The sequence below is a fragment of the Phoca vitulina genome, unplaced genomic scaffold (assembly GCF_004348235.1).
Source record: "Phoca vitulina isolate PV1807 unplaced genomic scaffold, GSC_HSeal_1.0 scaffold18, whole genome shotgun sequence".
In the NCBI taxonomy this organism is placed as follows: Eukaryota; Metazoa; Chordata; class Mammalia; order Carnivora; family Phocidae; genus Phoca; species Phoca vitulina.
The window spans coordinates 35,097,869-35,119,503 of record NW_022589721.1 but is presented as its reverse complement, the minus strand read 5'-3'; the positions used below and the strand labels follow the sequence as shown (position 1 = coordinate 35,119,503).

Here is a 21,635-nt window from a genome sequence, read left to right as displayed (position 1 = left end):
GCAGACCCTCCAGCCCCAGTCTAGCCCTCAAACAATGCAGCCCTGACTATCCTAACTGCAACCACAGGAGACCTTGAACAAGAACCACCCAGCTAAGCCATTTTTTAATTCCTGACCTACAGCAACTGTGAGATAATAAATGTTTATTATTTCAAGTCACTATATATTTTTTTAAGATTTTATTTATTTATTTGACAGAGAGAGCACAAGCAGGGGGAGAGGGAGAAGCCGACTCCCCGCGGAGCAGGGAGCCCGATGTGGGACTCGATCCCAGGACCCCGGGATCATGACCGGAGCCAAAGGCAGACGCTTCACTGACTGAGCCAACCAGGCGCCCCGTCACTATATCTTTTTTTTTTTTTTTAAGATTTTATTTATTTATTTGACAGAGAGAGAGACACAACGAGAGAGGGAACACAAGCAGGGGGAGTGGGAGAGGGAGGAGCAGGCTTCCCGTGGAGCAGGGAGCCCGATGCGGGGCTCGATCCCAGGACCCCGGGATCATGACCTGAGCCGAAGGCAGATGCTTAACGACTGAGCCACCCAGGCGCCCCCCAAGTCACTACATTTTAAGTAATGGGATACACAGCAATAGACAATACAATGTGAAAATTAGTAAAAGGAGACCTCATTTAGAACGCAGTCGCGGGGCGGCCAGCAGGGGGCGCGCTCCCGTCAACTACACACCAGGGGGGCTTCCAAGCGGCGGCTGCTTTAGCTACCACGGCACCGGCCCCGCCCGAAAGGAGGAAGCGCTCCTGCTCCCCCGGCAGCCGCGGGGCCAAGGAGGAGAAGCCACTGCGCTGCCGGCTCCCCGTTTACTCCCGGACTGTTGACCGACAGCAGGGCCTCCCAGGTCCCCCTCCCCTCTGTAAAAGAGCTTTGCTCGCCTTTGCTCTGCAGACCTGCCTGTGGATTTGCCAGAGCTTGCTTGTTCCAGGTTGCCATTCCCTGCTGTTCCCGAATAAACCCATTTCCGCTGGTAAAATAGCCGGCAGTTTTATTTTTAACATTACTTGTGATCAGAAGTGAGATCCAGAAGACTCCCAACAACTCCGAGGCTGCTGGACCCACAGAGCCAACTGAGCGTACTGCTTTCCTACCCACCCTGGAGTTTGAGGGTAAGTTTTCTCCTAGATTTCAAGTTCTGCTCTCCATGCCTTATGCAAGATCTGTTTTAAAGCCTTGTTTTTTCCTGAGAATACCCATTTGGTCTTCAGTCCAACTCCTATTTGGAACTGGACTCTTCCTACTGGAACCGTGCTGGCCTCTGGTCTGACTCCTGGAGCCAGGCTGTTCCCGTTGAAACTGCACCGTTGAGGGATTCTTCTCTTTGCTCTATAGAAAAACCCCTAAGAAACTGGATCCCAGTGATCAAAATGCTTTGAGGGTGTCCTTCCTACTGGGACTCTGCCCGTTTTACATTTAAATAACTATGGTCTCGGGCGCCCGGGTGGCTCAGTCGTTAAGCGTCTGCCTTCGGCTCAGGTCATGGTCCCAGGGTCCTGGGATCGAGCCCCGCATTGGGCTCCCTGCTCGGCGGGAAGCCTGCTTCTCCCTCTCCCACTCCCCCTGCTTGTGTTCCTGCTCTCACTATCTCTCTCTGTCAAATAAATAAATAAAATCTTTATAAATAAATAAATAAATAAATAAATAACTATGGTCTCTCCACATGCTCATTTATAAGCAAATGGACTGACTTACCCAAAAGTAATTTAGAACATTAATGGCCATTATGGGGAGAAAAGGGAGGGAGGGAGGGAGAGAGGGAGGAAGAAAAAGGGGAAAAACCTGAATGGGACGTGTATTTTAAATGGTATCTTGAGGCTTCTAAATGTTTTCAGGATTCTAAGTAAGTATGCCTCCTTGAAAAATACTATTTCTGAATTAACTGAGGCAAACAAACAATTGAAAGGAGTCAAAATGGTTTCTGAGGCCTCTTTTCCCCTTCCCCATCTTCTTTGTCTGCACACACAGTGACTACTAGTGCTCAGGCCCACCTCTGCTGTTTTCCTCTGTCCTCTCTGCCAGACTTCCATTTCCTCTGAACCTCTCCCCACTGGCTCCTCTCCTGAACCCATTAAAACCTGCCCCTTTACACTTAGGTCTTCTTCGGAGCCCGGGTGGCGCAGTCAGTTGAGTGTCGGACTCTTGATTTTGGTTCAAGTCATGATTTCAGGGTCAGGAGATGGAGACTGCTTAGGAATTCTCTCTACCGGGGCGCCTGGGTGGCTCAGTTGGTTAAGCGACTGCCTTTGGCTCAGGTCATGATCCTGGAGTCCCAGGATCGAGCCAGCATCAGGTTCCCTGCTCAGCAGGGAGTCTGCTTCTCCCTCTACCCCTGCCCCGTCTCCTGCTCTCTCTCTCTCTAATAAATAAATAAATCTTTAAAAAAAAAAAAAAGACTCTCTCTCCCTCTCCCACTGCCCCTACCCCTCCCCACCCACAAGCACACTCTCTCGCTAAAAAAAAAAATATAAATAAAAATTTAAAGTTAACTCTTCTGCGGCACCTGGCTGGCTCAGTTGGTAGAACGACTCTTGATCTCAGGGCTTGTGAGTTGGACTCAGGGCTTGGGAGTTGGGAGTTGGAGCACCACGTTGGGCAGAGAGATTACTTAATTAATTAATTAAAAAACAAAGTTAAGTCTTCTGAGGCTCTAAATTAAACCCCGGGGTGTCTGGGTGGCTCAGTGGGTTAAGTAATCTGCCTTCCGCTCAGGTCATGATCTTCGCCCCATGATCTTCGGTGAAGCACACGACTCATGATCTCAGGGTCACAGGTTTGGGCCCCATGTTGGGTGTAGAGATCACTTAAAAAATAAAAAAATCTTAAAAAAAAATAAAGGATGAAAATGATAAGTATGGTGCTGGGCATGCTATTGCAAGTCCTTTTGAAGTCACTGAGAGGGCACTTTGACCTCTGGCTACTTCAACACACAAGCTGTTCCATGCCCTTATTTTAGCCTGCACCTCAGCCAACAGTAAAACCATAAACATTTATACCAGTGGTTGGTGAGCCTTTGGGATAGTTCATGACTTTGGAATGTTATGGAAACAGACAGGTTTCCTCACCTACAATGGGGATAAAATTTAAAATGGCTCCTATGTCCAAAATGTATTACATGCTATACTTTGCTGGCTGCTCCCGCTATTATTAAGTTTCCTGGGCATTCCAGACTCGACTCCCTGGAGGCCAGAAGGAAACCACCTCACTGCTTTTTCTGTCAAAAAATGCTGCTTTCAAGGAAACCAAGAGCCAGACCTCTGTCATGGTCCAAAGGGATGTTCTCCCAAATGATGATTTGGAAAAGTTGACAAGAGAGATCCAAGAACTGGCCCCAGAGATGAAAAGCAGTCTTAGAAATCTAGTAATTATTATTGGCTCAATAAGAAGAGAATTCTGGTTTGGACCAAATAACAATCCAGCCCCACCAGAAATTCTAAAATGCGCACTACTTCCCTCTGTACATGCATTTAACTATTGGTCTACTGACAGAATGATAGCATTCATGAACCAATATTGGTGGGGGAAAGGATGCAGAAAAGTGCCCACCTTGCTCTTCCCACCTGTCCAAAGTATAATCCAGGGAAACTTATTTACACAAGTGGATTTCAGACAGCTTTTCCCATCTCATGGGTATAAATATGTTTTACTTATGGTTTGTATGTTTTCTCACTTGACTGAAGCTTGCTCTTTCAGACAGGCTAATGCTTCTTCTGTGGCTAAAATTCTGTTAGAAAAGATTACTCCTATCCAGGGACCCCCCTGAACTTCAGAATGATCAGGGAACTCATTTTACTGGCCAGGTGCTGTGACAGCTCTGTGCTGTCCAGCCAGCTTTACGACACTTCCACTGCGCGCACCATCCTCAATCCTCGGGCTTAGCTGGATGTACTAATGACACTATTAAGACTCAACTGGCACCATCCACAGAGACCCTCCAAATACCTTGGCTAAAAGCACTGCCTCCGTCCTTCTAAAGCTCAGATCCACCCCCTTGGGAACTTATAGATTCTCACCCTTTGAGGTAGTCACAAGACGTCCAATGCACTTGGCTTCTCCCTCCTTTGACCCACAGTTGATAAAAGGAAGTATGTTTCAATATCATAAAGGTCTAATTGCTTCCATTAAAGTAAACATGCAGGGCACCTGGGGGCTCAGTCGGTTGTGCCTTCAGCTCAAGTCCTGATCCCGGGGTCCTGGGATCGAGCCCCGCATCGGGCTCCCTGCTCCTTGGGAAGCCTGCTTCTCCCTCTCCCACTCCCCCTGCTTGTGTTCCCTCTCTCGCTGTCAAATAAATAAAATCTTTAAAAAATAAAATAAAATAAAGTTTGGTGTAAAAAAAAGTACACATTCCGAAAGTTTTATCCTGGCCTCCACAGCTTGCATGGTCTGGCCCCTGCTCACCTTGCCATCTCCTTGCACACCTCCTCTCCACTTCCCACTCAACACTGGCCTGCTTCCTGCTTCTACACCTTGGAAGCCTCCAGCTCCAGGTACCACAGTGGCTGGGAGCTGAGCTTGGAACCAGACTTGGGTTTGAAATGGAAAGAAGCTGAGGAGATCGGTCAAGTCTCTTGACCTCTTTTCCTCAGTTTCCTTATCTGTAAATGGAATGATAATCATACTTTCTTTATAAGGTTCTTATGAGGATTCAACGAGTTAACAGTACTTCTGGTATCTAGCACAGGGCTTGGCATACTATTGCCTGCCATCTGGTTTTGTATGGCCCATGAGCTAAAAATGGCTTGTACATTTTTTTTTTTAGATTTACTTATTTGACAGAGATCGAGAGAGAGAGAGAGAGAGAGAGAGACAGCACGAGCGGGGGGGGGGGGGTGTTGGGGGGACAGAAGGAGAGGGAGAAGCAGGCTCACTGATGCAGGACTCGATCCCAGGACCCTGAGATCATGACCTAAGCCAAAGGCAGACACTTAACCAACTGAGCCACCCAGGTGCCCCACTATCCAGCTTTTCACAGGAAAAAAACCCTGCCAACCCCTGGTCTATCGCATGTTTGATGCTATCATCTTCATCATCACTCCCACTTTGCATTAGCTGTTCCTTGTGTCTGGAAAGTTCTTCCATGGATCTTAGGATAGCTCACTCCTTTTCTGTAACTCAGATCACAATTTAAATATTACCTCCTTAGAGGTCTTCTGCGGTTACCTTGTCACTCTCTTTTCACCCTGTTCTAATTGTTTTTTAAAGACTTTATTTATTTATTTGACAGAGAGAGAGTGCACACGCGTGCACAAGCAGGTAGGGAGGGGCAGAGGGAGAAGAAGACTCCCCGCTGAACAAGGAGCCCCACACAGGACTTGATCCCAGAACCTGGGATCATGACCTGAGCTGAAGGCAGACGCTTAGCCGGCTGAGCCACCCAGGCGTCCCTCTAATTTTTTTTTAAGATTTATTTATTTGAGAGAGAGAGAGAGCGTGCGTGCACACGCACACCTGCGTGTGGGGGAGGGGCAGAGGGGGGGAGAGAGAATCTCAAGCAGAATCCTCGCTGAGCATGGAGCCTGATGCAGAGCTTGATCTCTCACCACCCTGAGATCAGGACCTGAGCCAAAATCAAGAGTCTGCTGCTTAACAGACGGAGCTACCCAGGGTCCCCACACTGTTCTAGTTTTTGACATGCCCTTTACTGTGTCCTGCTGTGTCCTCAGAGCTGAGCCTAGTGCATGACTTGTAGGAAGTGCTCAATAACTGGGTTCCTGGCACTGGGGGGCTAGTCTAGACTCTAACCCAGGAGCCTCTGAGCTTGTGGGTGAGCTGGTCTGATGAAAAAGACCATCACTCAGTTGTGTCTACAGGTAAGTCAGGGCTGGAAAAATGGGAGGTCCATCAGCAATGGCAAGGCTCTGCCCTGTGCCCTGTTGCACAGGGAGGGACATTCAAACCTACTGGACAGTGGGAGGGCTCAGCAGGAGACTGACCCTTCATCTGAGGCCTGGAGGCTCCCAAAGGGTCACTTGCATCCACACCATCCTCCCTTCCTTCCAAAACAGGAAAAGGTTTCGGGGGGGGGGGGGGAAGGGCCGGGGTGTGAAGCTTACATAGCGTATCACCCAAAATCAACAAAACCACAATGGTCACATCAAAGAATGACCCAGGTCTCAGGGAATCCCGGCACGGCAAGACAGGGCTGAGCATGGGGCTCTTCAAGCCATTTCACAGTACAACCACCCAACCCCTCACCTCCACTCTGCAGCCCAGCCCCTTCTATCGGCCTGGGATCTTGAAGATGTCAGTCACTCCTCTGCCCAAGGCCACAATCTCCATGATCTTTCTGGATCTCCATGGACCTCCTCATTCAAGCCAACTCCAACCCTCCACTCCCCCACACACTCCTCTCCTTCACAGTGAAACTTCTTTGAAGACTAGTCTGCAGGCTCCATCCCCGTGGCCTCAGCTCCCAGGTGCCCCTCTGCCAGTACAAATCTGTTCACTCTTTGGGTTCGTCATAGCTGCCAAGAAAGCACACAGCCCAGAATCCAACATCCACCATCAGACCTTATCATAACTGCCCTCACAGGGTTCCTAGCAGTTGAGCTCCTCCTCCTCTGTGGGACCCTCGCCCCTGGGCATCTGTAGAGCTAACGAGCCCCATATCTCTGTCCTCCTCTCAGCCTGTAGTGCTGATGAAGCCTTGCCCAAGGCCACAGAGCTTGGAAGGGGTGGGGGGAGGTTTGCTCTCTCCCTTCCACCACCACACGGGTTCAGTATGGTGGCAGCATGACACACACATAGAAAAGTGCTCAGGGGGCAGGTGAGGGGGACAGAGGATGGCTGCTAGTCGGTAAAGGCAGATGAGTGTTATTCAGAAGTCTGTGAGGAAGTATTTCAAGAAGGAAAGTACAAGAATTAGATTTGCGGGCGCCTGGGTGGCTCAGTTGGTTAAGCGACTGCCTTCGGCTCAGGTCATGATCCTGGAGTCCTGGGATCGAGTCCCACATCAGGCTCCCTGCTCAGCGGGGAGTCTGCTTCTCCCTCTGACCTTCCCCCCTCTCATGTGCTCTCTCTCTCTCTCTCACTCTCTCAAATAAATGAATAAAATCTTAAAAAAAAAAAAAAAAGAATTAGATTTGCATTTCAGATCAGTCACGCTAAGGTGAGAAGGATGGGGGCAAGGGGCTAAGACAGAGCCAAGACTATTCAGGGGAAAGTGCTGTAATCCGAGGGTAATGCCACAGAGGCAGGTTATTTATTTGGTGGAAGGGATGGACAGGAAGGGCCAGAATCAAGGATATTTAGGATGAAGTTCTCAGAGAGCCTGGAGGTGAGGGAACAGCCTCCCAGATGTCTTGCTTGGGCTAACGAGTAACCGTGCAGGGGCACTAGAGTGGGGGGCTGTAGGGACTCACTCGAGCAGGAGCCTGTGTCAAGCAGGGACACCAGCAGGTAAACGTACCGCAGCCACGAGATCCTGCCACGTCCAGCATCCGCTCACACCCCAGCACTGATAACCAGCAGAAGCAGAGGACGTCTGCAGGGCCCCAGACCCGTTAGATCCCTTTAAAAGGGGAGGATTTTTGCAGCAAACTATCAGTCTCTTCGGACCTGACCCCTCTAGACAGACAGACCCCCTCAGTCTGACCACTTCAGAAAGGCAGTGGCTGCCCAAGGCTCTGCCCGGTTGATCTCCCAACAGGACCGAGATGCTTCCCTGCTTGAACATAAGGAGCGGTAAGTGCCGAGAGCTGACCCGGACCTGACTGAGACCTCATCTCAGCCGCCGCCCACAGACTGACTTCGTGTTTGGTTTGTGAACTCCCTACCCCCTTGTTATCTTGTTTGTTGTGTGCCGTATAAGAAGCCAAGTTAATCACATGGTGAAGTATCACTGAGTCTGGAATCCTAAACCTGCTTTATATTAACCTTGCTTTCTGATTGAATAAAGCGGACACTGGGGAAAGACACAGCTCGTGTGTGCGCCTTCACAGCGTGTTCAGGACACGTGCTCTCGGCGGGGCACTCTCGGAAGTGATTGTGATAGTTGTGGTGTTTCCCCCTAAGAAGCCAACAACATTAACCGCTAATCTTGCGTGTCTTCCGGTGACCAGGAAGAGGGGGGACACATGAACTGCTACCATTGCCGTCAAAGTCCACCCAGCCAGATACCTGCCTGGGTTCGGTGTGTTAGGTCACCAGAGGTCAGGGGGTTCACCTCACATTGAAGTACCAAAACTGCACAGAATGGACACAGGCTGCTGATAGAGACCAAAGACAGAAATCCCTAGAACACAGATCCCAATGTTGAGTCCACAGAATCAGGAACCCTCTTCCCAGGTACCTGCCAGCCCTTTGCTGTCAGGGGAGACCAAAGTCCAGGCACACCCCAAGCAGGTGAGAGAGGAGGCTAGGACCGAACAGCAGAGCCCGGGGAGGAGGCTCCAGCCAACAGGGAGGAAATCCAGCCCACGCACAGGGAGGGAAGGAAGGAAGCACCTTCTAAAGCTTGCCCATCCCAGCTTTGATCAAGAGCTTGGGGAGCAGGGAAAGGGCGACACACCCATCACAATGAGGAGCCCAGAGCTAGCCTTTGTGCAGTCTCCTTCAGGCAGCCACTAGCCCCTTAGAGAACTTGGCCGCAGGGCCCCAGGCTGGGGCTCTCCTCACACCCCTGAAGTGAACTAGGCAGCACAGCCAGGAGCAGAGGCCTCTTCACATTTCTGGGATTCAGGACAACCCCAGTGCCGCCCGGAGAACACGGGGGAGCAAAGACACCCACGAGGGCTCACTGCTGGGCCAAGACAGGGACTGAGAAGAGCAACGTGCTGCTCCCACAGCCAGCTCCACCCCCAAGTTAAAGATCAGGAAGAAAAGGCCAGGGCTCTGAGGAGGGCTAGCCTGTCTCCGGCGTCCCTCAACCTGGAATGACTCCATACGTGCCTCGGCTCTCTGCACCCATGGAGATAATCCCACGGCTGCCTCAGCCCCTGCTCCAGGGCCTTGAGGGGCCCCAACCAGTCCCGGATCCTCCCCCACCGGCCTGGAGCGCCGGTCCGGGCATTGGGACACGCTGGTGCTTCTCACTTTGACCCTGGTCTGCGAGGTGGCGCCCAGGATCCTCACACGGGAGGTCACCGGAACCCCGGAGCGGCTCCAGTTTCTCGTCTGGCCTCGCTCCAAAGCCCACACAAAGCCTGGGCATGTCCCTTCTCCGCCGGCCCGAATTTCCCGGCTGCAAATGCAGAGACGTCTAGCGCTGCCGACCTGACCAACAGGTTGCAAAAATGAGAACAGCTCCACACGCAGATCAAGGTGAAAAGCCCCACAGGCGGCCTTCACTTCACAGGCTGCCGCTCCCGACCCGTAGCACCCTGCGCCCAGGAGGGGCCTGCAGAGACTCGCCCCCGGCGCCCGCCTCCCCGAGGGCTGGCCGGGCTGGGCTCCCGAGGAGGCCCCGCTCTGCTCTGCGCCCCCCGCGCCCCCCGCGGCCTCTCCCTCCTCCGCCGGCCTCCGCTCCCGCCGCAGGCCCCGGAAGTCCGCGCCTCACCTTCCGCCTCGCGCACAGCGCCGCAGCGCAGCCGGTCAGATGCGGGCCACCGCTCCGTCGGCCCCGCGCTCCTCTGGGCGCCGCGGGGGCGGGCCCCGCGCCCGGCTCTCGCCATGGCAACGCTACACTTCCGGCCCGCGCGGCCCAAAGCCGGAAGCCGCGGAGCCCCACGGAAGCCCGGGGGCGTGGCCGATCGGCCAGGGGGCGGGGCCTTCCCCGAGAGCACGGCTGCCGGCGGTGCTGTGTGAGCGTCTCGGTGGCCGCTGCATCCTCGGCGCGGACGGGGCGGGAGGGGCAGGCAGTCAAAAGGCTTTCGGGAGGGTGGCCATCTCTTTGTGCTGGGCTTCTAAAGAATAGTCGAAGTTCAGCGGACAAAGCAGAGTCATCACGGACGGAGGGAAAAGCATACCTAAGTGGAAGGACCCGGTGCCTTGGCGCCATGGGAAGGAACCGAGGTGGCGGTTTAGGAGGGCGGGGGAGAGTGGTCACATAGGAATAGTGCGGACTCAAGGAGCCTCGAACGTCAGACCAAGCGAGGGAGGACCCGTGGAGGGGACGTGGTGGCTGAAGACTTGGAGGGAAGGCCCTCTTTGCTAATGCAGCGGGGTTAGGAGGCCGTAGACAGTAAGAGCACGGGGAGGCACGAGGACCCCGTCAACCAGAGCTCCGGGAACGGAAAGGGGTGACAGGAGTTCCGAGGAATCCACGGGACGTCTGAGAGTGGAGGGGGCAGTGTGGTACTCCGCATTACCTCATCCGTTTCCGCCCCCACACTTCCTGCCCCAGCGCACCTCCCGCACTCATGCCTTCCCTCAGCGCCTTAACACCGGTTGGCTACCTACGTATGCTGCGGATTTTAAACCATTTAAGAGTATAATGTTGGGGGAGGAGGCTACCCAAGAAAAGTTGAATTCTTGGAGTAGAGTGATATAAAGTGTGCTCCTGTGGTTTCCCTTGGGTCTAGGGGCCTTGATACCAGCACCAGCCACTGCTGGTGTCCTGGGCCCAATACCCCCTTGGGCAAACTTGCTGGTAAGGGGCAGGGCTGGGCTTTGGGTCATGGTACAGACCGTAGGCCTTGACTGACTCAAAGGCCTTGACAGATCAGATGGCCAGAGAGAAGGTGAGGGGACAGAATAGGGTCTGGGAATTGAGAGGACCAGTGAGTCTCAGGGCACCTGCCAGAGGCATTTTTCTGGGACCACACTTCTGGGGCAGGTCCTGTGCCTGCTAAAACCCTCAGACGCTATAGCCAGGCCTGAGCAGGGGGTTCTGGCCCCTCAGGCGTCCCCAGCCTGAGCCTCCACTCACTTTCCTAGAGTGCCTCTCCTCCATTCAGGCCAACCCCCACCTGCCTGGGGAATATCTCCTTCTACCTAGACTAATCTTCAGGGCCCTGTGGCTGCCTGGGAAGCCTTCCTGCATACTCACACGACACACCTGTGCTCTCACTCCTGTCCAGGGTGAAGCCAGGTGGTCCTTGCATGCTCCCCTGGGCAGGAACTATGACCCATGAAGCTGTATCCTCAAGGCCTGGCCCCAAGAGATGTCCAGTAAACCCCTCCAGCTAAGAGACCTCTTCCTCCACACACACAAACACCCAGGAGCACTGTCCAAGTGCCCCAGAAGAACAAGGGGCATCCTCCTGGGTAGCAACCTTCAGAGCTTTGGACTCAGTGGACCAAAAGAGAAGGGAGGCAACTCTGCCTCCAAAAAGCCCTGTGGGGCCAGGGAGGTCCAGCTCACCTAGAGCCAGTGAGGTGCACAATGAATAACGAGAGCTGGTCAGTTCCCACTGTTAACAGGCACCAGGGAGGGGAGGAAAGTGCCTCCAAGGCCTTTGGAATCCACTGGGGCCCTGCAGCAGCCCCTGGGAGAATTCCTTGAATTAACTGTGTCCCTATTTTGTTCCTGAAGTTTCCTCCAGGAAGCCCTCTGACCACCATCTAGGTCCGGAAGCTGCTCAGCCTTGAACTCTGGGCAGGCCCCACCCATTCTTGGCAGGTCAACTTTGGGTAAATCAACTCCCTCAGCTATTAAATGGGAGCCTGAAGCCCAGCCCAGACAGGATAAAGTAACCATAGGTCACAGGCCCCTTCCAAAGGCTTTTCCTTCCAGCTTGTAGGGGGTGCTGAAGGCAGCCCAGGGGTGAGGAATGAGGCCTGGGTGGCCGCCTGCAGCCCCCACTGGAATCCTCCCTGCCCCTCCCTTCCAGATTAACTGAAACCTGCTAATTGTGGCAGTCCTCCGCACGCTCCCCTCCCCCACCGCCGATTCCTCCCTCCCTTTGCCTCCCCTCCCCCCCCCCTTCCATCCGAATGATAAAGGGTCTGGCCCGCCAGGCCCGCCGGCCTCAGGCCCCCAGCCTTGCCTCAGCGCACTGCCCCCTTGCCTTGCCTCCACGGGGCCAGGCCCCTGCCCACGGTGCGTGCCTCCCCCTGCATGGGACCCTGCAGCAACCCACACCTGGGGCTTCCTGGGTCGGAGTCGTCCTCCCAGCCCCCCAAGAGGAGGAAGAAGAGATACCTGCGGCATGACAAGCCCCCCTACACCTACTTGGCCATGATTGCCTTGGTGATCCAGGCCGCACCCTCCCGCAGGCTGAAGCTGGCCCAGGTGAGAGGGACCCCCATTTTCCCTCACACTCGGTAATCGGACCTTTCGCCAGACCCGTCCCCCACCTACTCCTAGGCTCAGACTCCGGCTTCCATCCCCACCTGGCCCTACCCAGCTGAGCCAGTGGGGCCAGTCCAGGCCTGGGCACCAGGGGAAAGAGCCGAGGTGCTCAGGCAGGACCCTTCCCTCGGGGCTTTTTTTTCGCTCGGGCGCAGAGGTGTTCTTTGGGGGGGGCGACGCCCCTCAGCCCGGCTGTGGGGGAGGGGCGGCGCTGCTCCCCTCTGCGTCCCGGCTCACAGTGCCGCGCCGGGCCGACTGGCCGGTCGGTCGGTGGTTTCAGATCATCCGTCAGGTCCAGGCCGCGTTCCCCTTCTTCAAGGAAGACTACGAGGGCTGGAAGGATTCCATCCGCCACAACCTCTCCTCCAACCGATGCTTCCGCAAGGTGGGGTAGGGCGAGGGTCGGAGCTGGGGCGGAAATCCCGAGTGTCTGGGGTCGGACGGCCCCACCCAAGCCTCCCCACCCCCTCCAGGTGCCTAAAGATCCAGCGAAGCCCCAGGCCAAGGGCAACTTCTGGGCAGTCGACGTGAGCCTGATCCCGGCCGAGGCCCTGCGGCTGCAGAACACGGCCCTGTGCCGGCGCTGGCAGAGCCGGGGCGAGCGGGGAGCCTTCGCCAAGGACCTGGGCCCCTACGTGTTGCACGGCTGGCCCTACCGGCCGCCCAGTCCCCAGCCGCAGCCCAGTCCCCAGCCGCCACCCAGTGAGGGCTTCAGCATAAAGTCTTTGTTAGGGGACCCCAGGGAGGGGGCACCACGAAGCAGCCCAGGTCCAGCAGGCTCTGGGCACAGTGGGGAGAAGGTGATGCCCACTCCACCCCTGCCCTCTGAGAGGCCTCTGTGGCCCCTCTGCCCCCTTCCCGGGCCCAGGAGAGCAGATGCGGAGACTTCCCAGGGCGGAACCAGCAGGCCCTCGCCCCTCTCCCCTGAGCACAGAGCCTGGCCCCTCCACTTACTGCAGGGTTCTCCAGATCCCGGGGGACTGTCCGGTGGGAGTCACAGGGCTTCACTTTGGGGGCAGCTGCCCACCTCTTACTTGCCCATCTACACTCCCAATGTGGTAATGCCCTTAGCTCCACTACCACCCACATCCTGTCCCCAGTGCCCACCTTCAACCAGCTCAGCCTACTGGGGGGTGGCCCCTGAAACTCATGGCCCCCCAGGGCTGCTCTGGGATCTAGATGCCCTCTTCCAGGGGGTGCCACCCAACAAGAGCATCTATGATGTGTGGGTTAGCCACTCCCGAGATCCAGCTGCCTCCACCCCAGGCTGGCTACTCTCCTGGTACAGCCTGTGAGGCTCCCAGGGCAGGGGCGCTTTCCTCTCCTCTCCCTTCCTGCCACCACTGGCTTGTTGGGGAACGAAGGCCAAGAGGTCCAAGAGGTGTCTGTGGCCACGGCAGCCTTGAAATGCCAGGCACCAGCGTGCTGAGAATCCACGGTGTTTATTGGACTCCCCCACAAAGGGCTGGGGTCCAGCTAGGCACCAGCCTGGCCCTGATGGTCAGTCATGCCTCTCCTACCCCCAGAGGCAAGACTGGAAAGAGTGGGGGCTTTCCTTGCAGCAGCCCCTTCCTGATTCCACTTTCTCTGTCGGTCTATCCTTCTTTCCATCCATCCATCCATCACCATGTGTCACTTCCCCTCCCTGGCTCCGGGCTGGGGGAGGGAGAACCTAAATGGTGGCTCCAGCCTTAAGTCCTGTCCTCCCTCATGTGCCTGGGAATGAGGTAGCAGCACCTTTTTGGGGAAAGGAAATCAAGATTCTGCTTGGTTTTGGTGGTGGTAGTGGGGAAGATAACAGTAAAGGAGTAGACAACATTTTAATGCCGAGTCTGATTTTTGGTGATGGGGTGGTGATTGGGAAAACCACTTGGCGGGGTCTACCTCCCACGGTTCTGGCATCCCCTGCTGTGTGCTGCGATAACAGCAAATGGTGATAAGGAGGGAGCTGAGGGCCTGGGGGAGGGAGAGGCAATCATGTCCCTACGCTAAATACTCATGGGGCAAGGGAACCAATTCTGGGGGGGGGGCGGGCAGTGGGCCCCCAGAGGTCAAGGAGGTTGTGAGGGTGTAAGAGCTCTGCTGCCTCCGCCCGCAGAGGCGCGACTCCAGACTACAAGGGCATGTTCTTTTGGGTCCCAAGGGCCGAGCTGGAGTCGCTCTCTGGGCCGGGACTTGGAGGGCTGCCGGGGGACGGCGTGGGAGTGCAGGGGGTCCCGGTGAGTGGTGTGTCGGTGCTGAGGGAAGAGGGCGTCCCAGAGCGCGGGGCCCTGCAGCGCCGGGCTGGCCCCAGCTCCACTTGGCCCACTCGCTCGGCGAACTTCAGCGAGCACACGGTCTCGCCCAGATCCTCGGGCCGCGTGGAAATCTGCGGGGAAGCGGCGCAGGTGGGCGGGCCCTGAGCGGGCGGCGCCTGGCTTGCAAACCACCCCGTGCCTGCCGCAGCCCGAGGCCCACCTGCAGCAGCAGAACCGCGGTGGCGCCAGGTCCCAGCGCAGGCTGCAGAAGGCGCGTGAGCTGCGAATCGCGGAAGGGCACGTGTGGCCGGCGGGCCCGCAGCGCTGCCATCACGCCCCCCAGGGCCAGCAGCGAGCGATTGATAGTCCGGGCCTCCCGCAGACGCTGGGCGCCGTCTCGGTCTCCCCGCAACGTGCTGGCCGCCCCCGCCTTCCAGGCACGCTCGGATCCGGCCAGGTCCACCAGGTGCAGGGTGCCTGCAGGGGCGAGCAAGCCCGACGTGGAGGGAGCCCTGGTCTCGGGTGCTGCGAGCTCTCCCCCCCCACCCGCGGGGCTGAGGTGCGCGCCTCGGTACCCGCAGTGCCTGGCCCGCGAGGTGGGGACGCCGTGCGCAGTGTCAGCGTGACCAAGGCATGCGACCGAGAGCTGTGCCGATTCTTGGTGGTGGCGGCGGTGGCCCGGTTGCTCCTCCCCAGGCTCAGCATCTGGAGGGCGGAGCAATAGGACCTACCTGCTGCAGGGTCTGCGTCCCTAGGTGGGAGCACAGACGGTGCCTTGGAGAGCTCCTGGGAGGGGGAGGGGCTGCGTTGCCATTGGGCAGCCTTACCTGGTGCAGGGTCTCCAGGTTGGGCACATCCCAGTAGGTGAGGCCAGCCACCTGAATGCCCCCCTGGCCTGCTGGGCCCTGCCTCACGGCCAGGCGCTCTGGAGGCCCTGGGGCAAGGAGGTCCCTGGTGAGAAAGGGAAGGGCTTGGTTTCTGAGGTTCCCCTGGTAACTGGAAGAGCACAGGGTGAGGACAAGGTGCTGTAGCATGGCCCTGACCTGACAGCCTCATTGTAGATCTCCACCATGCTGAGAGTCACACGGTGTTGCCCTCCGGTCCCCATCTCCTGGAACAGTGACTGCAGTGCCCTAGGAGCTATGCCAGGGTCCTCAGGTGGGCCCTGGGGACGGGGTGGGGTGCCACATCAGACTCACATCCCAGCCCCTGGCCCCAGGAGCCACCCCGGGTCTCCCCTTCCCACCTCCATACTGTAGGTCTTCCCCGTGCCCGTCTGACCATAGGTGAAAATGCAGACACTGTAGCCTCGGAGGCAGGACAGCACAGCTGGCTCCAGCTCCCGGAAGACCTAGGGTCGGAGGGGGGAAGGGTCCTGAGCCCCAGGACCCGGGACACAGTGCGAATGAAGCTTGATTCCCCGGGGAGGGCGGCTCTAGGAGGGCACAGTGGAAAGGAGGATCTCCCAACAAATTGAGCAGGCTCCCTGGAGGAGACATTTGCAAGAATTTGCCAGGCAGAGAAGGGAAGGGATGTGCCAGAAAGAAAGAGCAAGCAACACGGAGCACTGGAATTCTGAGGACCACCTGGGAGGCCCAGGGGCGCAGCAGCCGAGAGCCCAGATGCTGGGCTTGGCTGCCAGGCTCAAACCCCAGGTGTGATGGGAAGCAAAGCATCTATCGTCCTTCTGGGTTAAGGTTTTCCCTCTGTGAGGTGACGACTACAGTGCCACCTGTCGTAAGCGTTCAAGGGGAGCATGTACAAGAGAACTAGAGCAGCACTGGGCACACAAAGGATGAGCCCAGAAGGGCTGCACAAGTGAGCAGCCCTCGGTGGCTCGTCAAGATCACTGGAACCCTGGCCTGTGAGGGTACACAGAGAGGCGGCTGAGGAGGAGATGGCGCTGGGACTTATATCCTGTGGGCAACTGGACCCCAGCAGCAGCCTTTTGAGCAATGACATGGCCAGCTTTTGTGGCCAGAAGGTGGCTGCCAACGGAGTAGCCTGCGAGTTCTACTTAACGTGTTCCCTGCCAGCAATGAGGGCAGAACCAGAATTGCCTGTGAGGTCACTAAGGTTCCATGACTGGAAGGAAGCACTGAGGGTGACTGATGGGGGACTGTGGTGCCCTTGCACGGATGGGGAACACAGGTGAGCAGGCTCAGTGAAAGATGCCTTTGGCTCCTTCATTCAGACACACTGAATTGGAGGGCCCTGTCAGAGGACTGCCTGGAAGGCAGCAGATGGGGGGGCCTGCACAGGGCTGAAGTTTGGGATGCAGGCTGAGACCAGCAGAAGTGTGTGAGATAGAGAGACAAGTGAAAAACAGCTGTGGTACTCCAGGAAGTGGGGGAGGGAGCCCTGGACACCTGCCAGGCACTCCTCACACTGTGTCCCTGTGAGGCCAACACAGGTCAGAATCTCTGCTAGGCGTCTCCCTTACTCCATCGCCTCTATTTCCTGAGCTTTGGAAGTTCTAATACCAAAGTCTATGTGGACAGCGACAGGGAGCATATGAAGCAAGGTGGGGAGCTGGGCCTGGCAAGAAAGGGGAGGAGGGAAGGAGAGCGGGATCTGTAGTGGGCTCTCAGGAGAGCACTGAGGCTGGAAACCACCCACTCGCCCTTGCGCCCCGACTGCCTCCTTGGCCACAAGGCATGGAGGGGAGCCTGCCCTCACAGCCAGCCCACTCCACCAAGGCTGAAAGAGTAAGCAGCCGGCAAGCCCGGAGGAAGGTGGTTACAGCACTGTCCCCACCCTAGCCACGCTCTGCAGCCCGCTCTCTGAGCAGTGGCTATCATCTCAGACAAGTTCATTTTCCTTAATTTCCTGGTAAAAAAGTTAGTTTTTAAAATGTTAACCTTTCCGTTAAACCAGAAGACTTATTTCCACTAGAACTGCAGAGCTTGGTCAAAGAATGTAAAGGGAAAATTCTGGAAAGAAAGGAGGTGCCCAGCTAGGCTGTCATTCCTGCCTCCCAGAACCTCCTGCTCCCTTCCCTTCTCTGGAGTTCAGCCACCGGGAAGGCAGATGAAGGGGAACCCAGAGCCTCTTCCGACTCGGGGGCAGTATGAGGGAAGGACAACAGAGGCGCGAGGGCGGACCATCACCTCCTCCTGGCTGGCCTCTGGAGAGAAGACCCAGTCCAGGCGGAAGCGACGCTGGCGCCCTCGATAGCAGGTGGTGACCGTGCCACTGGGGCCAGGCTCCGAGCTCACCAGGCTGGAGGGTGTCCCTGGCCTCAGCCGACACAGCACACGGATATTTCCTGGGATGGAGATCACATCAGTGGGCTGCCTCCCAGGCCCTAAAGCATGGGGAGGCCCCACTTCCTCCACTTTCCAAGCCTGCCATACCCTTGAGCTCCAGCAGCCGCCCTGGGCATCCAGTTGGGGGCCCCTGCTGCTCCTCAGGGAGCTGAGTCCCAGCCCCGCCAGCTGACAGCGCCCCCAGGGCCCAGGACACCTGGTGGAATAGGGATGTGAGGAAGTGGGTGCAGTCGAGGAGCTGGGGGGGGGGGACTGCTGAGGATATAACTTTCAGTGGCTTTGGGCCCCTAGGGGCATCATTCGTGGACCCAGGATGGAGACCCAGAACCTGAGGAGAATCAGGGAAAAAGACATCCGTCTCCTCCAGGGTTGGCAATCCTGTGGGGGGTTTACTGTCACCCCAGTTTGCACCAACAAAAATGAGACCCAGAAATGAGATCACACCTAGGGTGTGTGAGCTCACAAGCTGTTCTGATTCCAGAGCCTACCACCTCCATTACAGCAGACAGCTCCCCGGGGTGGAAAGAAAGAATAAGGGTTCCCCACAGAAGAACAGTGACCAGGCTGCCCAGAGACCATGTTCTGGAGAGGGGGCAGATGGTCCTGACCTGACCCCGGGCCTCACTGAGCGAACACTGACAGCTCTGGGTGAATGTGCTGACCAGTCCTCGGAGGTCCCCACAGCCCTGACGCAGGCTGGCCATCCGTGCCCGAAGTCCTGGCGGGGAGAGTTTGTTGTGAGGGAGAGCCCTGACCCCATGGCCTTCCCGCGAGCCCTCTGGTCCCAGCCCTTACCTGCCAGCCGCCCATGCACCTGCTGCAGCTCCCTTCTACAGTTCTGCTCGGTGTCCTGCTGGAGCTGCCGGAGGGCCCCCCGAAGGCCCTGCAGCTGCACCTCCTGCACCCCGAGCTGTCCCACCCACCCACCCTTGTCACTGGGGAACAGGGCACTTACCAGGCCCTGCCTCAGACACCCTGCCTCCCGGTGCCCAGCCTTCCCGGCCCCTGGGCTCCGTGCCCACCTGGACTTGAAGTGCTTCCGTGGTGTCCTGGGCTTCCTGAAGCCGGCTCTGGAGCTCCACCAATGCCTCTGCCTCCTCCTGCAGGAAGGGTGGGAGGCAGGTCAGCTGCGGAGCCAGGAGCGAACTACAGGAGGGGCACGCCAGCAGCCCCATTGGGCTGGATGGGGACGTCAAGTTGAGAGGGGCAGGCACAGCTCGTCATGAATCCACGTCTCCCAACTTTATACAGGACTCCTTCCCCCAAGTCCCTCTGCTCTCCTGGGGTCAGTCACTTGGAAAGCCACAGGACAGGGAAGAGATGTTCTCCCATGGGCATTGGTCTCCTTGCACAGACCATCCCAGGGCCTGTCCACCCCCCTCCCTCCCCATCCCGGGCTCTGGTCCCAAAAGGTCAGAGAGGGTTCCAGCAGCATTAGATCCTGGGCAGTGTTGCAGGTAGCCAGGTGTTCAGGAGCCCCAGACTGCAGGAGAGGTAGCAGCTAAGGAGGATACCTGGGGGGCCCTGGTGGAGGGGCCAGGGCCCCAGTGTAGCAGGAGGTCCCGAGTGAGGCTCAGGCTCTGTTTCAGAGCCTCATTCTCCAGGGTTAGATGCTGAACCCTTTTCTCTGAGTCTGTTGCCCCCTGGTGGAGAGAGAAGCCCTCAAGACTCACCTGAAAGTTGGGACCACCTCTCTTGTCACCCTCCTGGAGTCCCACCCCGCAACCTTACCACTCCCAGGCGCAGCCGGCCCAGCTCCTCCTCCTGCAGTTCTAGTTGCTGCTTCAGCTCCTCTAGCTGGGAAGGAGGGAGGGGCACAGGGTGGAGCATCTCCTTCCAATTCCTCCACCCCAGTCCCTGTTGCCTTCTGGACCCCTTACCTGTCCGAGGATGAGCTGCTCCAGCCGCTGCCAAGCCCTCTGGTCCTCCTCCAACTGCGGAGGGTTCTGCCCTTGGGCCTCATCCCTTGGTGAAAGGGAAGGGCTCTCTTCTTGAGACGGGGATCCTGGGGTGGGGTGGACCAGTTAAGACTGATGAGGCCCCTAACCTGAAGGAGAGGACACCTCGGCAACAAGGCTGGGCATGGGACCCCGAACTGCAGGCCACTCAGTTTCTGTGGGCTTCACTCCTTCCACACACTCCCTTTACAATTCACTACTCCTTACGCACCAGCAGGAGTGGGGCACTGCGCCTCCGAGGCTGGCTGAGTCCCCTGGGACAGGGCCTGCCTTCCCCTGGGGCTCCGAATCCATGCCAGGAGGGCCAAGAGCTGACCAGTCACCGTCAACAGTGGGGGGACATCGCTCGGCTGTAAAGGACATAGAACAACCAGAGCAGAGGAGACGGAGGTGATGACACGCACGGGGAGACCAAAAGGACTGTGGAGAGAGTATGGATCAGCTGGAGAAGGACCCTCAGCCCCGCTCACCTTGGTCAGGTCAGGAGGGTTCCCGAAGGTCTCTTCCGCCCCCAGCTGGACGGAGAGGAACTCAGCAAGACGCACGAGAGCCTCTTCCAGGGAGACCTCGGTAGGGCGGCCTTCGGCTCCCTCTTCCGGCCCATCCTCAGATTCGGAGCAGCCAGTGAGGCCTGGTAGCGGGAAAGCGAGGCTTGTGGCTCACGTGTCGGAGGCCTGGCCACCAGAAGGCACCTCCTGGGTCCCTCCCTCCCAGAGAGGTCACGGGCACCCCTTCCTCTCTCGGACGGCGGGGTTCCCTCCTGGCCCCGGGGACGCAGCGCTCCCGGCTCACCGACAGCACTTACCGACCAGGCCTGTCAGCTCGGTCCACAGCTCTGCCGGGGGCTGGTCGGGGCGGCGGCGACCGCGCTGGCAACCCGCACTCTGGGGAGAGAGCAGCGGGACCTCTGAGGGTTCAGTAAGCAGCCTGGGGGGCCCCCTCCCTCCGAGACCCAGGCCAAGGGAGTTGAGGTCTCCGCTTCCAACAGCACAACAGAGACGGGGTCCTCCGCACGGCCCCCGCTCCCCAGCGTCAGCGCCCCGGGAACGTGCGCTGCGCGGGCCCGCAAAACCCGCTCTCAGGAAGGGGGGCGCCGGACGTGCTGCGCCCGCTCTGCTCACCTGGGCGGGGTCCCCGGGGTCGCCGGCCGCCGCAGCCCCGCCATCCCTACGAAAGAGGCTGTAGAAGATGTAGATGAGCAGCGAGTAGAAGGCGTACATGGGAGCGCGGGGCGGCAGAGGGCCCCGCTTCGCGCCGCCCCGCGTCCCAGCGCCCCGACTCCGCGCCCGCGCGCTGCAAAACCGGTGCGCATGCTCGGGGAGGCCGCCCCCACGGCCCCGCTCCCGCGGGTGGGGGCCGCGCGCCCGAGGAAAGGGGGTGCCAGGAACAGGAGCCCCCGGGGCCACACCCGGACACCTGCCCCGCGCCTCCCACCCCTACTTCACTGAGACCCCAGGCTGAGAACGCCCACGGCCTCCACGCACCACCTCCTCGGAATCCTTCCCAGCCTTCCGCGGAGGACCCTATCGCCCTCGCCCCTTAAAGCCCACAGCTGGTAGGAGGCCAAGCTCCCATCCCCACATTACCCCTCCCCTCATAGCCCCGACCAGTCCCACCCAGACCCTTCCTCCCCTCTCAGCCCTGCCCAGACCCCATCACAGCCCCGCCCCCTGCAACAGCCCCTCCCCTCTCAGCCCCGCCCAGATCCCTTCAGAGCCCCGCCCAACAACCCCTCCCATCACAGCCCCGCCCAGTCCCGCGGCCTGTAACAACCCCTTCCCTCCCAGCTCCTCCCAGACCCCCTCCCCTCATAGCCTCGCCCAGACCCCGTCACAGCCCTGCCCCTGCAACAGCCCCTTCCCTCCCAGCTCCGCCCAGTCCCGCCCAGACCCACTCCCCCCTCAGCCCCGCCCAGACCCCTTCACAGCCCCGCCCAACAGCCCCTCCCATCACAGCCCCGCCCAGTCCCGCGGCCTGTAACAACCCC

At 58.0% G+C, this 21,635-nt stretch overlaps 4 protein-coding genes across 6 annotated transcripts in view; 2 read left to right on the top strand and 2 right to left on the bottom strand.

The window, feature by feature from the left end:
* PPP1R16A (protein phosphatase 1 regulatory subunit 16A) overlaps window positions 1-9,634 on the bottom strand; it is a 36,163-nt gene extending 26,529 nt beyond the window's left edge. For both annotated transcript variants that reach the window (XM_032415813.1, XM_032415814.1), the window contains exon 1: window positions 9,509-9,634. The gene's annotated coding sequence lies outside the window, so the exon portion shown is untranslated. The remainder of the gene's footprint in view (window positions 1-9,508) is intronic.
* A 2,316-nt stretch (window positions 9,635-11,950) lies between these two features.
* FOXH1 (forkhead box H1) lies at window positions 11,951-13,482 on the top strand. Its single transcript, XM_032415597.1, has 3 exons — window positions 11,951-12,124; window positions 12,465-12,569; window positions 12,658-13,482. The coding sequence occupies exons 1-3, from the start codon at window positions 11,951-11,953 to the stop codon at window positions 13,477-13,479; spliced, it is 1,101 nt and encodes a 366-aa protein (XP_032271488.1). The 3' UTR covers window positions 13,480-13,482.
* A 508-nt stretch (window positions 13,483-13,990) lies between these two features.
* On the bottom strand, window positions 13,991-21,100 carry KIFC2 (kinesin family member C2). 2 transcript variants are annotated; one of them, XM_032415722.1, is made up of 18 exons: window positions 20,770-21,099; window positions 20,454-20,532; window positions 20,119-20,279; window positions 19,860-19,998; window positions 19,571-19,695; window positions 19,422-19,487; window positions 19,205-19,333; window positions 18,713-18,790; window positions 18,486-18,600; window positions 18,299-18,408; window positions 17,778-17,886; window positions 17,532-17,689; window positions 15,668-15,772; window positions 15,465-15,586; window positions 15,249-15,372; window positions 14,997-15,126; window positions 14,642-14,898; window positions 13,991-14,552 (listed from the first exon to the last, which is right to left on the bottom strand). In XM_032415722.1, the coding sequence occupies exons 1-18, from the start codon at window positions 20,866-20,868 to the stop codon at window positions 14,298-14,300; spliced, it is 2,361 nt and encodes a 786-aa protein (XP_032271613.1). In that variant the 5' UTR covers window positions 20,869-21,099; the 3' UTR covers window positions 13,991-14,297. The 2 variants fall into 2 exon arrangements, with proteins under 2 accessions (XP_032271613.1, XP_032271614.1); XM_032415723.1 differs by lacking the exons at window positions 17,532-17,689; window positions 17,778-17,886 and having other exon boundaries at window positions 20,770-21,100.
* Window positions 21,101-21,160: 60 nt separating this feature from the next.
* The window catches only part of CYHR1 (cysteine and histidine rich 1), a 16,320-nt gene continuing 15,845 nt past the window's right edge, over window positions 21,161-21,635 (top strand). The window contains exon 1 of the mRNA XM_032415727.1: window positions 21,161-21,203. The gene's annotated coding sequence lies outside the window, so the exon portion shown is untranslated. The remainder of the gene's footprint in view (window positions 21,204-21,635) is intronic.

What these genes read in the sequence shown, in the direction of transcription:
- KIFC2 (XM_032415722.1), bottom strand. Translation starts at nt 20,868, where the DNA reads ATGTACGCCTTCTACTCGCTGCTCATCTACATCTTCTACAGCCTCTTT. An exon ending in CGAGCTGACAGGCCTGGTCG is followed by an intron (nt 20,280 to 20,453) that starts GTAAGTGCTGTC and finishes TCCCGCTACCAG; the next exon opens with GCCTCACTGGCTGCTCCGAA. An exon ending in GCCGGCTGCGCCTGGGAGTG is followed by an intron (nt 19,334 to 19,421) that starts GTAAGGTTGCGG and finishes TCTCTCCACCAG; the next exon opens with GGGGCAACAGACTCAGAGAA.
- FOXH1 (XM_032415597.1), top strand. Translation starts at nt 11,951, where the DNA reads ATGGGACCCTGCAGCAACCCACACCTGGGGCTTCCTGGGTCGGAGTCG. An exon ending in GCAGGCTGAAGCTGGCCCAG is followed by an intron (nt 12,125 to 12,464) that starts GTGAGAGGGACC and finishes CGGTGGTTTCAG; the next exon opens with ATCATCCGTCAGGTCCAGGC. An exon ending in CCAACCGATGCTTCCGCAAG is followed by an intron (nt 12,570 to 12,657) that starts GTGGGGTAGGGC and finishes CACCCCCTCCAG; the next exon opens with GTGCCTAAAGATCCAGCGAA.